We start from the raw sequence: 16142 nt of genomic DNA, 5'->3' as shown, positions 1-16142 counted from the left end.
AGATCCTCAGACCCTTTGTGGGACCATATGCTGGTGTGGTTGGCCCTGGGTTCCTCCTAATGCAAGACAATGCTATACCTCATATGGCTGGAGTGTCAGCAGTTCCTGCAAGAAGAAAACATTGATGCTATAGACTGGCCTGCCAGTTCCCTAGACCTGAATCCGATTGAGCACATCTAGGACATCAGGTCTTGCGCCATCCACCACAGACTGTCCAGGAGTTGGCGGATGCTTTAGTCCAGGTCTGGGAGGACATCCCTCAGGAGACCATCCGCCACCTCATCAGAAGCATGCCCAGGCCTTGTAAGGTCATATGGGCACATTGAGGCCACAAACACTACTGAGCCTCAATTTTGACTTGTTTTAAGGACATTACATCAAAGTTGGATCAGCCTGTAATGTGGTTTTCCCACTTTGATTTTGAGTGTGACTCCATATCCAGACCTCCATGGGTTGATAAATTTGATTTCCATTGATAATTTTTGTGCGATTTTGTTGTCAGCACATTCAACTATGTAAAGACGAAAGTATTTCATACGATTAGTTCATTCATTCAGATCTAGGAAGTGTTCTCTTAAGTGTTCCCTTTATTTTTTTTTTGCAGTGTATGTTTTAAACGGGCGGAAGATCGTGGGAGGGCGAGTGTGCTCCAGCTAGGAGAGAGGTACCAGATAGAGGGGAGGATGTTAGGTAGCGCTGTTTAATTATCCATGCTAGATTGGAGTACATTGGAAACAAAGATACACTGGATTAAAGGAGAACTGTACCGAAATCTGTGCCCGGGCTGCAAAAACTAAAACAAACAAACTCACCTTACTACGTTCCCCCATTGCACCAATATCTGTGTCCTGGTCCTCCGGTGCTGGTCTTGTTGGGGACGATGAGTTATATTGCACTCGCTGGCAGCAGCAATGTCCTACCTTGGCCGGTGATAGGCTGAGCAGGCTGATAGGGAGCCTGGGCCCCACCTTCTCCCTGCTGCCTGGGCTCGTTACATGACAGTGCACTCAGTCTTTCACAGGCCGAGGCGGGACATCGCTGCAGCAGACGATATGCTGAGTGCAGTATGACTCACCATCCCCAGGAAGCAGGAGGAAGACTGGCACCAAATCACAAAAAAAATAAAAATAAAGTTAAAACGTCAGTTTTTCCCCCCCATTTTACCCCCCCCCCCCCCAAAAAAAAAAAGTGTTCAAAATAATAATTTACACATATTTGATATCGCCCCGTGCGTAAAAGTCTGAACTATTAGAATGTATTGTTAATTATCCCGTACGGTGAACAGCGTCAAACTTTTTTTATTTATTTTTTTTTAAGTCCAAAATTGCTGCTTTTGTCACATTTTATTCCCAATTTTTTTTTATAAATTTTTTTTATTTTATTTTTTTACAAAATTTATAGAAGTAAAACCTAAGCAAAAGTGGTACCGATAAAAACCTATAGATCATGGTGCAAAAAATGAGCCCTCATATCGCCTCATATATGGAAAAATTAGACCATTATAGGTGGTCAAAAATAGAGCAATTTCAAACATACAAATTTTATTAAAATGGTTTGAGATTTTTTTTAAGCGGTACAATTATAGAAAAACATATAAAATGGGTATCATTTTAATCGTATTGACCCACAGAAGAAAAAATTTCATTTTTATTGTAAAGTGTACAGCGTGAAAACAAAACCTTCCAAAATTTGCTAAATTGCAGTTTTCTTTTCAATTTTCCCACATAAATAATATTTTTTTGGTTGTACCGTACATTTTATGGTAAAATAGTGATGTCATTACAAAGTACAATTGGTGATGCAAAAAACAAGCCCTCATATGGGTCTGTGGGTGGAAATATAAAAGTTATGATTTTTAGAAGGAGAGGAGGAAATCACAAAAATGCTAATAAAATTGGTCTGGTTCTTAAAGCCAAAATGGGCCTGGTCCTTAACCAGAACATGAAATTGGTCCAATATGATTAGATAAAAAGCAGAGATGGAGTCATTAAGGCCACAAGGCGAAGAGGTTTTCAGCCAGTAAATCCAACATGCCTCAATCTGGAGGAGCTTTTGGTCGACATTGCTACCCCAAATATTTTTCTTTAGCAAGCAAAAAAGGTTAGAATAGAAAAAGTTTGAATAGCGCTCACCTCCTCCGTGAAAGTGAAACTTCTGTCTCCTGAAACAATTCAGGAAAAAATAAATCCACTTTCCTTTCAAGATTGCATTGTGCCGAATAAATTGTCGAAAAAATTGTGGAAAGTAAATGTATAGATTTTAAAAATCCCACATTTTATCCAGTGCAATCTAGATGCGATGCACTAGACCGGTTTCAGGAACTGATCTATGATGAACTTGTCACACTGTATCGAGAAACAACTAATAATACTCAAGAGAGCAACCTATACAAAGAAAATGTATCCAAAGCCGAAAAACGAGCTATGTCTGAATTAAAAAAGAATGAAGATTTGCTAGTGAGATCGGCCGATAAAGGCAGAGCCGTGGTACTGTTAACTCCTTAAGGACTTAGGACGTATGAGTACGTCCTAAGTCCGGTCCCTGTCTAATGCGGGGTCCCGGCGCCTATTCACAGTCGGGACCCGTGGCTAATAGCGCACGGCCGCGATCGTTCGGCCACGCACTATTAACCCTTCCGATGCAGCGCTCAAAGCTGAGCACCACATCGAAAGTGAAAGTAAATACTTCCCGGCTGCTCAGTCGGGCTGATCGGGGGTCATCGCGATAAAGTCGCGATGCCCCGATCAGCTACCCGGAGAGAAGAAGGTCCCTACCTTCTTCCGTCGGCATCCCGGCTCTGATTGATTGCTCCATGCCTGAGTTACAGGCTGGAGCAATCAACCGCCAATTACACAGCTTGTTGCCATGCAACAGCAAGGCAACAATCTGTGTATGCAATCAGCCATTGCAAGCTCATAGGTCCCTATAGAAGCTATGAGCTCGCAAAAAAAAAAAAAGTGTAAAAAAAATAAATAAAAAAATTTAATTAAAAAAAAAGTTAACCCTTTCAGGTATTCCCTTCTGAATTAAGAGTTTAAATCACCCGGCATTTCCTAGTAACACAATAAGACAGTGTAAATAAAAAAACATGTGGCATCACCACATGCGGAAATGTCCGAATTATAAAAATATACCGCTTTTAAAATCGCACGTTTAATGGCGTACGCGCAAAAAAATTCCAAAGTCCAAAATAGAGCATTTTTTATCACTTTTTATACCACAAAAGAAATGAATAAAAAAAGTGATCAAAAAGTTTGATCAGAACAAAAATGGTACTGATAAAAACTTCAGATCATGGCGCAAAAAATGAGCCCTCATAGCGCCTTGAACATGGAAAAATAAAAGTTATAGGGCTCAGTAAATGACAATTTTAAACGTATAAATTTTCCTGCATGTATTTATGATTTTTTTTCTGAAGTAATGCAGAATCATACCTATACAAGTAGGGTATCATTTTAACCATATGGACCTACAGAATAAAGGTAAGGTGTCATTTTTACCGAAAAATGTACTGTGTAGAAATGGAAGCCCCCAAAATTTACAAAATGGCATTTTTTCTTCAAGTTTTTCCCACAATGAATTTTTTTTTCCATTTTGCCGTGGATTTTTCGGTAAAATGACTAATGTCACTGAAAAGTAGAATTGGTGTCGCAAAAAATAAGCCATGATACAGATTTTTAGGTGCAAAATTGAAAGGGTTATGATTTTTTAAAGGCGAGGAGGAAAAATTTAAAATGCAAAAATGTGAAATCTCTCAGTCCTTAAGGGGTTAAATAAAGATCTATACATCAAACTGAACGAAGATATGCTGAATGATGAAACGACTTATAAAGTCCTACACAAGGACCCTACCTCGGACTATCAGATCATCCTTAAAAATCTTTTGAATGAGGGTCTTGCAGTATCAGTCCTTAGGAGTAACATACAAAAAAAAAAAAATAATCAAATTCCTTCTGACTATCACACCCATTTATCATTCCCTGCCAAAGATTCATTCATAAGAACCAATTCCCACCACCCTTAAGACCTATTGTGTCGGGGATTGGCTCTTTAAATGAATCTTTGTGCAAATGGGTTGATCAATTCTTGCAACCTCTGGTTAAACGTACCTATGGGTACATTAGAGATACCAAGCATCTACTTGGTATTCTCGTTACTGTTCAGTGGCAACCTCAGTATACGTGGTTAACATGTGACATAGAAACACTTTACACTTGTATACCCCATAATCTTGCTTTGATAGATATTGAATACCACCTTGATAAATATTCCAGTTATACCCCTGATTTAAAAAGGTTTATTCTTATGGTTATTGAATATTTGTTAACACATAATTTTTTTATGTTTAATTCTAAATATTATTTACAGTGGGTAGGAGCTTCAATGGGTGCCAAATACTCCTTTAGCTATGCTTTTTGTTGCATGGTGGGAGGAATTATTTTGTTTGATTCACTTAACCCTTTTTTGTCTGGCATCTTGTGGTACGGCCGCTGCATAGATGATATCATCATCATCATCATCATCATCATCATCTGGACTGCTGATGTGGCGGCCGTACCACAATTTGTTTAGTATCTTAACTGCAATCCCTGCGCTCTGAAATTTACTTATGATTTCCATTCTGTCACAATTAACTATCTTGATGTAAAATTGGAAGTCATAGATCAGAAAATTGTCACCTCCACATACAGAAAGCCTACTGCAGGCAATTCTGTACTTCATGCCAATTCATGCCATCTGAAACCTATTAGAAATTTGCCGTATGGAGAATTTTTCAGAAGAAATTGTTCTTCGGATCATCTTTTTGAGGCTGAAAGTGTCCAACTGTTTGATAGATTGAAACAGAAACTACCCTGGAGGGCTGATAAATTCTGCCATCGACAAAGTTTGCGCAATTAAAAGAGAAGACCTTTCACAGGATAAAAAAAAAAAATCTAAACATCAGGATACCATTACTAACAGTAACAAGAAAGAAAGTTACTTTTGTAACTACATATAGTCGACAATACAATAAAGTTAAAAACCATTGTTGGTAAATATCATCCTATATTAGAACAAGACACCATTCTTAAAATTTTTATACATAAAGGCTGCAGATTTTCAGCTAAACGCCCACCCAATTTACAAACTATACTTGCACCCTCACATATAACAGCAAACAGCTCCCATAACACTTGGCTTAATATCAAGGGCTGTTTCAGATGTTGTGGTAATCGCTGCGGTTGCTGTGCGTTTCGTAAACAAGCTAAAGAATTTAATGAAACCATCGCGGGTATATCCTATACTATTTCATCTTTTATAAATTGCAATACCACTTGGGCTATTATATACATTGTAGCATTTGCAATTTAGGTTATGTGGGCTGTACAAGTAGACGCATTAAGAATAGACTTACCCTTGTCAGACCTGTCTGGAGGGGAATAGAATTAATAATATCCAGACTGTTAGGTATACTGACTGAGATTTCCCCCTTCCGCCGCACTCCTCTATAGATTTGGAGGACTATCCACACAATGTCAGAACTGTTCTAGTACACCTTCGCATGTCTACGAAATTATGCATTACATATAAATGGAAGACACCCACTCTGTCAGGGGTCCTACACTGTGTGAACTGGAGCGTGCCTTCGCTTTGTCTTGCCACTCTGATATGAAGTTTTTGACAAGATGGAATATCTGGATTCATAGCCCCCACTATGTCTCTACCCTTTGAAGAGCCTATGAACCCTACCCCTTTTTCCCCACAATCCCCCTCACTATTCCTTTCCTCTCTATCTCCCTTTCCCCTATTTCCCCCCCCCCCCCCGAGAAGTCCTACCTTGCGACACCCCATCCGCTAAATTTGACCCCGTTACATATACGCGATCACCTGATTCTGCCTAAAACCTGTACATTCCTATTGCCACATTGTTGATGGCCATTCTGTCCTCATTGTCCTTTGTTGGTACTAACTTGGTGAATTGCCCCTTTATGGCGTCTCCACCTCCCTTGCAAAACTCGGCACCTTAATTCTCTGAGTTTTACCTACGTAACCAAGTGGGCAAGGGCATGTAGCAAGTTCATTGCACAGGTAGTCTTACAACTAGTGTAATCATAGTTTTTCTAAGGGTATCAAGAGAAGAAAAGAAAGTCTGTGGAAGTTTGTAAGAAATGTTTACATAACATCACATTTGTCTAATTGATTAACCTGTGGTTGCCTAATGGACTTATGTGAGTGTAAGGCCCCCGTCACACTGCCATTGGTACCCGGCAGTGTGACAGCCGCTGCAAAACAGCGGGAGAAAAAATTACACCATGTGCCGTCTTTTTCCCTCGCTATTCATAACAGCACCCGGCGGCCCCCATAATAGTAAACGGGAGCTGTCAGACTAGTTGTTTGCAGTTGCTCCCCGTTAAGAAAACGGCCTTTAACACCTTAAGGACCAGGAGTTTGTTTTTGCACTCACTTTTTCCTCCTTACCTTTAACCATATAAGGACTCAGTGTTTTTCCGTTTTTGCATTTTCATTTTTCCTCATAACCTTCTAAAAATTCTAACGCTTTCAATTTTGCACAGAAAATTCCATATTATCGCTTATTTTTTGTGCCACCAATTCTACTTTGTAGTGACAGTCATTTTACCAAAAAATCCACGGCGAAACGGAAAAAAATTCATTTTGCGACAAAATTGAATTAAAAAAAATGTCATTTTGTAAATTTGGGGGCTTCCGTTTCTACGTAGTACATTTTTCGGTAAAAATGACACTATCTTTATTCTGTAGGTCCATACGATTAAAATGATACCCTACTTATATAGGTTTGATTGTGTCGTACTTCTGAAAAAAAATAACTACATGCAGGAAAATTTATACATTTAAAATTGTCATTTTCTGACCCCTATAACGTAATTTTTCCACATACGGGCCGTTATGAGGGCTCATTTTTTGCACCGTGTTCTGAAGTTTTTATCGGTACCATTTTTGCATTGATCAGGCTTTTTGATCGCTTTTTATTCATTTTTTATATAAAAAGCGACCAAAAATACGCCATTGACCGTGCGGTTTAATTAATGTATTTTTATAGTTCGGACATTTACGCACGCGGCAATACCACGTTTATTTACACAGGTTTTTTTTTATGGGAAAAGGGGGGTGATTCAAACTTATTAGGGAAGGGGTTAAATGACCTTTATTAATTTTTTCCCCCTTTTTTGCAATGTTATAGCTTCCATAGGGGGCTATAACACTGCACACACTGATCTTTTACCCTGATCCCTGCAAAGCCATAGCTTTGCATGGATCAGCGTAATAGGGGCTCGATTGCTCAAGCCTGTAGCTCAGGCTTGGAGCAATCAAACGCCGATCAGACGCGATGGAGACAGGTGAGGGTCCTAGCTGATCGCGACATCCGATTTTATTGCGATAGTCCCGATCGGCCCGACTGAGCTGCCGGGAAGCTTTTACTTTCGTTTTAGACACAGCGATCAACTTTGTGTCTAAAGGGTTAATAGTGCACGGCACAACGAACTGTGCCATGCGCTATTAGCCCAGGGTGATGCGGGGTCACGGTTTAAAACACTGGGACCAGGCGCAGGGGGTACAGGTACGCGCTGTGTCCTTAAGAGGTTAAAATAAAAAATCATAACTAAATTTTGCACCTAAAAATCCATATTATGGCTTATTTTTTGCGCCACCAATTCTACTTTGCAGTGACAGTCATTTTTCCCCAAACATCTACGACGAAATAGAAAAAAAACATTGTGCGCCAAAATTGAAGAAATAAAACCACAATTTTTTCACTTTTGGGGGCTTCCGTTTCTACGCAGTACATTTTTCTGTAAAAATTACCTTTATTCTGTAGGTCCATACAATTATAATGATACAGGTATAAAGGTTTGATTTTGTCATACTGGAAAATGTATACGTTTAACATTGTCATCTTCTGACCCCTATAACTATTTTTCCGCGTATGGGGCGGTATGAGGGCTAATTTTTTGCGCTGTGATCAGAAGTTTTTAGCAGTACCATTTATGTATTGATTTATGTTTTGATCACTTAATATTCATTTTTTCATGATCTAAAAAGTGACCAAAAATACGCTATTTTGGACTTGAATTTTTTTGCGCTTACACCATTGACCGTGCGGTTTCATTAATATATTTTTTATAATGCGGACATTTCCGCGATATCACATGTTTATTTTTATTCAGTTTTTTTTTATGGGAAAAGGGGGGTGATTCAAACTTTTATTATTAGGAAAGGGGTTAAATGATCTTAAACTTTTTTTTCTTCACTTTTTTGGCAATGTTATAGCTCCCATAGGGGGCTATAACACTGCACACACTGATTTTTTACATTGATCACTGGTTTCTCATAGGAAACGAGTGATCGATGATTCTGCCACTTGACTGCTCATGCCTGGATCTCCGGCACTGAGCAGTCATTTGGCGATTGGACACCAGGAGGCAGGTAAGGGGACCATCCTCGTGTCCTACAGCTGTCCAGGACACCGCGATTTCACCGTGGTGGTCCCGAACAGCCCCCTGAGCTAGCATTAGTTTACTTTCACTTTCGACGTGGCGATCAACTTTTAACCGCCGCGTCTAAAGGGTTAATAGCTTGCGGCGCTGCGATCAGACCTGCTGTAGCCCCGCGTTATAGAAAGGGAAAGGACCCAGGACGTACAGGTACACCCTTGGTCCTTAACAGGTTAAAGTCAGGAAAAATAAATAAAAAATAAAGTGATGTTCTCGAAGGGGAGCAAGGGCAGTGTGAAAGTAGCCCAATATGCTTGTCCAGCAGGTTCTGCAGAGAGGAGTTGTGGCTGAAAGAAGTAGTCATGGAAAGGAAAAGATAAGGAAAGCCGAACCACTCTGGGAGAAGACACCACTTATGAGCCACTGCGTATTACTCAGCAGTATATAGATATCGGGCATTGCTTATTTTTAGAGATTTTTGTAAAAAAAAAAAAAAAAAAAAAAAAAAAATGTAGTGGTGCTCTAACGTGGAAAAGGTTACAGCTTAACCCCTGAAGGACCAATGCAAATAAACCTGTACGCCCCTGAAAGACCAGGCCTGTAGGCTTTCATTGCGGGGCGGAGCGCGACGTCACACGCCGGCACAGGCGTGACGTCACCCGCCCTGTAGTCGCCGGTAATCAGTCCCGGAGCGAACACGCTCCGGGGACTGATTACAAACGGGGTGCCGCGTGCATGATCCCGGGGGTCCCCAGCGGCGGGACTCCCGCAATCAGGCATCTTATCCCCTATTCTTTGGATAGGGGATAAGATGTTTAAGCACCGGAGAACCCCTTTAAGTAATTTAAATGTAAGCAAATCTCCAGGGCCAGATGGATTGCACCCAAGAGTTCTTAGAGAGGTAAGTTCAGTAATATCTGTACCCCTGTTCATAATATTTAGAGATTCACTGGTGTCTGGTATTGTGCCAAGGGACTGGCGAATGTGGTGCCAACCTTTAAAAAGGGCTCTAGGTCTTCCCCAGGAAACTATAGACCGGTAAGTTTAATGTGCATTGTGGGTAAATTGTTTGAAGGACTTATAAGGGATTACATAGAGGAATACATAGGGGATAATTGTATTTTAAGTGATAGCCAGCATGGATTTACTAAGGATAGAAGTTGTCAAACCAATCTAATTTGCTTTTATGAAGAGGTGAGTAGAAGCCTTGACAGAGGAATGGCTGTGGATATAGTGTTTCTGGATTTTGCCAAAGCGTTTGATACTGTCCCTCATAGACGTCTGACAGGTAAGTTAAGGTCTTTGGGTTTGGAAATTTTAGTTTGTAACTGGATTGAACACTGGCTCATGGATCGTACCCAGAGAGTGGTGGTCAATGATTCGTACTCTGATTGGTCCCCGGTTATTAGTGGTGTACCCCAAGGTTCTGTACTGGGCCCGCTGTTTAATTTATTTATCAATGATATAGAGGATGGTATTAACAGCTCTGTTTCTATCTTTGCAGATGACACCAAGCTTTGTAGCACGGTACAGTCTATAGAGGAGGTGTATAGGTTACAAGATGACTTGGATAGACTAAGTGTCTGGGCATCCACTTGGCAAATGAGGTTCAATGTGGATAAATGTAAAGTTATGCATCTGGGTACTAATAACCTGCATGCATCGTATGTCTTAGGGGGGATTAAACTGGCAGAGTCACTGGTAGAGAAGGATCTGGGTGTACTTGTAGATCACAGACTACAGAATAGCATGCAATGTCAGGCTGCTGCTTCCAAAGCCGGCAGGATATTGTCATGTATCAAAAGAGGCATGGACTCAAGGGACAGGGACATAATACTCCCCCTTTATAAAGCATTGGTACGGCCTCACCTGGAATATGCTGTTCAGTTTTGGTCGCCTGTTCATAAAAGGGACACTGCGGAGTTGGAAAGGGTGCAGAGACGCGCGACTAAACTAATATGGCGCATGGAACATCTTAGCCAAGAGGAGCGATTAAAGGAGTTACAATTATTTAGTCTTGAGAAGAGACATTTAAGGGGGGATATGATAAATGTATATAAGTATATTAATGGCCCATAAAAAAAATATGGAGAAAAACTGTTCCAGGTTAAACCCCTCCAAAGGACGAGGGGGCACTCCCTCCATCTGGAGAAGAAAAGGTTTAGTCTCAAGGGGCGACACGCCTTCTTTACAATGATAACTGAACTTATGGAACAGTCTACCTCAGGAACTGGTCACCGCAGGAAAAATTTACAGATTTAAAACCGGATTAGATACATTCCTGGAACAAAACAACATTAATGCTTATGAAGAAATATAAAATCCCATCCCTTCCCCAATATCGCGCCACACCCCTACCCTTCAATTCCCTGGTTGAACTTGATGGACATATGTCTTTTTTCGACCATACTAACTATGTAACCTGTAAAGTGGATTGATGTACCTGGTGGCTCCATGGAGACAGCCCAGAACTCATTGATCGAGTAAAAGGACAAATCTGCCAAACTGCAATGACTTGTGACCACTTCATAGGTGTTGTAGGATACAGTATGAATGTCTTTATCACCTCAGGAGACACTTCCAACATGTTGCGTCTGTACAGAGAACAAGCAGCTCTGATGGCGGGAGGGGTAACAGGAGATTACAAGTATTCATTGACACCCTGAGCAGTTGTACACAAAATACTTCAGCAGAGTAGCACTTTAAAAGGGGTACCTCCGCTGCCCCATCGTTCTAAACATTTTGTTCACAACGCTTGGAGCGGACGTCGGTGGTTATGCCATCACGACCACGCCCCCTTAATGCAAGTCTATGGGAGGGGGCGTGGCAACACCCCCTCCCATAGACTTGCATTGAGGGGGCGTTGTTTGACTTCACGAGGGGGCATGGTCATGATGTCACGACCACCCAACACCCAGCGTTCTAAACAAACGCTGGGTGCTGCACAGAGATTGCGGGGGTCCCTTTGGATAGGGGATAAGATGTCTAGGGGCAGAGTACCCCTTTCAGCCCCACACAGGTAAGGTATGGTGAGTAATCATAGGGGGGGGGGGGGGGGGGAATGGATCTGCTGGAACTAAGGCTGCTTTCACAGTTATAAACTAGCGGGCGATCGCAGGGTTAAACTGCCATTAGAAAATCCCTAACAAGTTAGAAAATCCCATTATAGTCTACGGGATTTTTCTAATAGCCGTTTTAACCCGTTATTTATAACATGCGATTGAACGGAAGAACTAAAGCAACCTAAAGCTTTACAGCAGAAACCCCAAATATACAGAGGTGTAAAAGAGTCATCTTTAATGGTACAGAACAGGACGGGACCATAAGACATCATAACCGTATACACAATCTCAGTGTTGTGCCTTGGCAATGCTGTGACGTGTAGTCCACCACATGAATTTAGTTTTATTTTGTCCAATTCCATATTAGTAAAGCCTGGGATACACAGACTTCCTCGAAAAAGACTGCTCTATGGAGCGTTATCTGCAGTCTACAGTAGTACTCTGATCTATGGAGCTTTATCTGCAGTCTACAGTAATACTCTGATCTATGGAGCTTTATCTGCAGTCTACAGTAATACTCTGATCTATGGAGCTTTATCTGCAGTCTACAGTAATACTCTGATCTATGGAGCGTTATCTGCAGTCTACAGTAATACTCTGATCTATGGAGCTTTATCTGCAGTCTACAGTAATACTCTGATCTATGGAGCTTTATCTGCAGTCTACAGTAATACTCTGATCTATGGAGCTTTATCTGCAGTCTACAGTAGTACTCTGATCTATGGAGCTTTATCTGCAGTCTACAGTAATACTCTGATCTATGGAGCTTTATCTGCAGTCTACAGTAATACTCTGATCTATGGAGCTTTATCTGCAGTCTACAGTAATACTCTGATCTATGGAGCTTTATCTGCAGTCTACAGTAATACTCTGATCTATGGAGCTTTATCTGCAGTCTACAGTAATACTCTGATCTATGGAGCTTTATCTGCAGTCTACAGTAATACTCTGATCTATGGAGCTTTATCTGCAGTCTACAGTAATACTCTGATCTATGGAGCTTTATCTGCAGTCTACAGTAATACTCTGATCTATGGAGCTTTATCTGCAGTCTACAGTAATACTCTGATCTATGGAGCTTTATCTGCAGTCTACAGTAATACTCTGATCTATGGAGCTTTATCTGCAGTCTACAGTAATACTCTGATCTATGGAGCATTATCTGCAGTCTACAGTAATACTCTGATCTATGGAGCGTTATCTGCAGTCTACAGTAATACTCTGATCTATGGAGCTTTATCTGCAGTCTACAGTAATACTCTGATCTATGGAGCATTATCTGCAGTCTACAGTAATACTCTGATCTATGGAGCTTTATCTGCAGTCTACAGTAATACTCTGATCTATAGAGCTTTATCTGCAGTCTACAATAATACTATGATCTATGGAGCTTTATCTGCAGTCTACAGCAATACTATGATCTAGGGAGCAGTCACTTAATAGTTAAAGGGGTTGTTCACCAGGTGAGGAGCAGGCATTGAGAGCTGTGGGCACCAGGAGAGGCGGGTATAGGTCATGGTTTGCCAACCAGCGTGCCTCCAGCTTTTGGCTGCCCAGGCATGCTGGACGTTGTAGTTGTGCGACAGGTTATGTATAACCCAGCCCGTGCTATAGTGACAATCTCTTAGATCTCAATGTATCAGACTGTAGGGCTTTATAGAGTCTACTTGGCGTTGCTGGTCTTTGTAGTGGTCTCCTTCCATATAGAAGGACACATTATATAAAGGCACAGTATAGAAATGGGGTGACCCCTGAAGATAACCCGACCCTGCTATGCTATGAACACTACACCTAGAAGACCTGCGCTCATCCTGTTTACAGCCGGTAACTTTCACTTCACAGACGTAGCCCAACCCGGTTCCTCAATTTCCTCAAACCCAGCCTCTCCGCCACAGCCTGCTAACCTATATAACCGTGTATATATACCGGCCGCCTTAGGTCACGTGACCCCCTCACGAGTTACCCACCTGCGCAGGTGAGGCGCTGCGCGGACGTTTTCTTTTCCTCCATATTCGCCCGTCTTCTTCCGACTCATCCGAATGGCTTATGACTATGACATCGTCCATGCTGGACTTCCCTGAGACAGAGTAACATGAGGCCCCGCATAAGTCACACAGACAGCTCCACCTAATGAGCGGCCGCCCATTACTGCCGCCAACTAAACGGGGACGCGCGCAGGGTGCGCTGATATACCAGGAGGAGACGGGCGGAGCGCCGCGATTGGACAGCTCATGGGACCACGCCTCCAAAGTGCCCGCCCCCTCATCAGCTGGTGCAAGCTACACACAAGGACCATGGAGTATTTATATACATTTCCTTGTGGTTCTATCCTTCCATATATAGAAGTGAAACCTAACCTGTTCTCAGGTAGTCTCATACCACGTGCTTAGGCTGCTGGGGAATAAACACTTAGGGTGCATTCACATCAAGATTTTACCATCCATTTATTAAAGGAGAACTCCGGAATAGGAAAATTATTGTCCATAGTGTCGGCAGTAAAAAAAAAATAAACAGGTACATACCTTCCTTCGCTCCTTCTGTGCCTCCGGTAACCCGCTCCGGTCTCCGCCGCGATCCTCTTCCTGGTTGCCGATGGTCGGCGAGTCATACTGCACCGGCCGGCCATAGGCTGAGCAGCAGTGTGACGTTTTCGGCCCCGGCAGCAGGTGCCGGTGTAGTGAAGAATTGTGTGTCTTGAAGTGTTCTCACCCTGCCGCTCAGCCTATCGGCGGCTGAGTCGGGACTTCGCTGCAGCCGGTGATTCGCTGAGTGCAGTATGACTCGCCAACCACCAGCAACCAGGAAGAGGATCGCGGCGGAGACTGGAGCGGGTTACAGGAGGCACCGGGGGAGCGAAGAAAGGTATGTACCTGTTTATTTTTTTTTCTCATGCAGCAGTTTTGATCCGAATCCGATTTTGCACGATTTAAGATCGCAGGTAAAATCGTGGTTGACCATGATTTTTCGTCCAGATTCAAAATCGGATCGAAATTGTGTCCGATTTTTTGCATTATTGATGATCTATGTAAATCGCATGGAATCGATTAATCAGATTAATCACACACGATTTTTTTTGTATGCATGTGCATTAGACTTCAAAACACATACACTTCAAATATATAAAACTTTATTGCCATTGGCATACATATTAATTTTAAAAACTGGATTAGATTTTTATTGAAAATCGGATTTAATTTTCATCTGTACGATTTTTGGATGCGATTTTAAAATCAGATAGCAAAGAAATTTGTATACAATTTTTTGCAATTTTTCGTCCGATTTTACAGTCCGATAATCGGATGGTTAAATCGTGGTGTGAACCTAACCATACATACTTCCTGTACTTACTAGTATTTTGCACAGATAACACCCTGTGAAGCACCTGTGTCCCTTTTCTTTTACTAAAAATAGGGGCTTCTGGACACAACATGAGCTGGGGGGGGGTCTAACATTTTATAGAAGAATAAATATAGGCATAGAACACAAACACCACTATTCCATAGGGCCCACATACCACCATACAATGAACACATTAATTTCTATGTACCATTCAAAGGGGTCTTCCTCAAATTAAAACATCAATATCTGCTTTGTTGGGGTCCAACACTTTACACCCCTGCCGAGCTGATATTCATGGCCTATCCTAAGGCTAGGCAACCAATAATGTCCCACAAAACTCCTCTAGACTAGAATTTCGCTGAGGTTTTTCATGAAAAACGCAGATAAAAACACTGATTTTGCCGCACAGCGTTTTTTCTTTGCAAAAACGCAGTGGCCAGATGTTAGCTGCAAGTCAATAGTGAACTGCAAAATGCCAGATCCACTTGGCATTTTTCATTTTGGTGTTTTTTAAATCCTCTGGGCGTTTTTTAGCTTTTTTGGGCTCAGTGGCTGGTTTTCAAAAAGTCCTCAAATTCAGAGTATGGCGTTTTTTTCCGGGAAAATCTTGGCGTTTTCCTCCCATAGAAGTCTATGGAAGTGAAAAAAAGCCAAGAAAAACACCTTGTGGGTTTTAATTTTGGCGTTTTTGCAGGCGGTTACATTTTTTTATTGGACTTTAACGAACCAAAAAAGTGATGGAGATACCTTTCTTTGTTAAATTTCGTGGGGTACCATTAAAAAAAAAAAAAAGCACAGTAGTGATGGAAAAAATTGTATTTAACTTTATAATTTTTTTTGAGCAAAATTTTTATTAATTTTTAATGTGATGTGAAGTTCTCTTCACTTCACAGATTCATATTTCCCGCTAAGAGCTGTAATTGGCCAGAAGGTGTCTGTGAATCTGTGAAGTGAAGATCCTCACATCACAGCGGAGTATAGTGAGGACAGGGGACCAGACAAGTGCGGCTGCAGCCCACTTCTATAGCTTATACCAGAGGATCGCAGCGGGTGTCAGGAGTGACACCCGCTGTGATCTGACCTTAACTGTAGGTACTACTGCTCCCAACATGGAGCACACTCTGCTCCATGCTGGGAGCTGTAGTACCTGCATTAATAGACAGATCGCAATGGGTGTCAGAATTGACACCCGGGCCCTCTGTCTATTAGTACAGATACTACAGCTCCCAGCATGGAGCAGAGTGTGTTCCATGTTGGGAGCAGTAGTACCTGCAGTAAGAGACAGATC

The 16142-nt window shown here is 41.7% G+C and overlaps 1 protein-coding gene across 6 annotated transcripts in view; it reads right to left on the bottom strand.

Annotated features, from left to right (window-relative positions):
- The window catches only part of SIMC1 (SUMO interacting motifs containing 1), a 72483-nt gene extending 58569 nt beyond the window's left edge, over positions 1–13914 (bottom strand). The window contains exons 1-2 of one of the 6 annotated variants that reach the window (XM_056574979.1): positions 13307–13406; positions 10897–11068 (exon numbers count right to left, since the gene is read on the bottom strand). In XM_056574979.1, coding sequence (XP_056430954.1) covers positions 10897–11040 — 144 coding nt within the window. In that variant the 5' untranslated portion in view covers positions 11041–11068; positions 13307–13406. The other 5 variants (XM_056574980.1, XM_056574985.1, XM_056574984.1 and 2 more) reach the window with 5 other exon arrangements.
- Between the last annotated feature and the right edge of the window lie 2228 nt (positions 13915–16142).

This window comes from Hyla sarda, chromosome 4 (genome assembly GCF_029499605.1).
Source record: "Hyla sarda isolate aHylSar1 chromosome 4, aHylSar1.hap1, whole genome shotgun sequence".
NCBI classification, from domain to species: domain Eukaryota; kingdom Metazoa; phylum Chordata; class Amphibia; order Anura; family Hylidae; genus Hyla; species Hyla sarda.
This window is presented reverse-complemented; position numbering and strand designations above follow the sequence as displayed.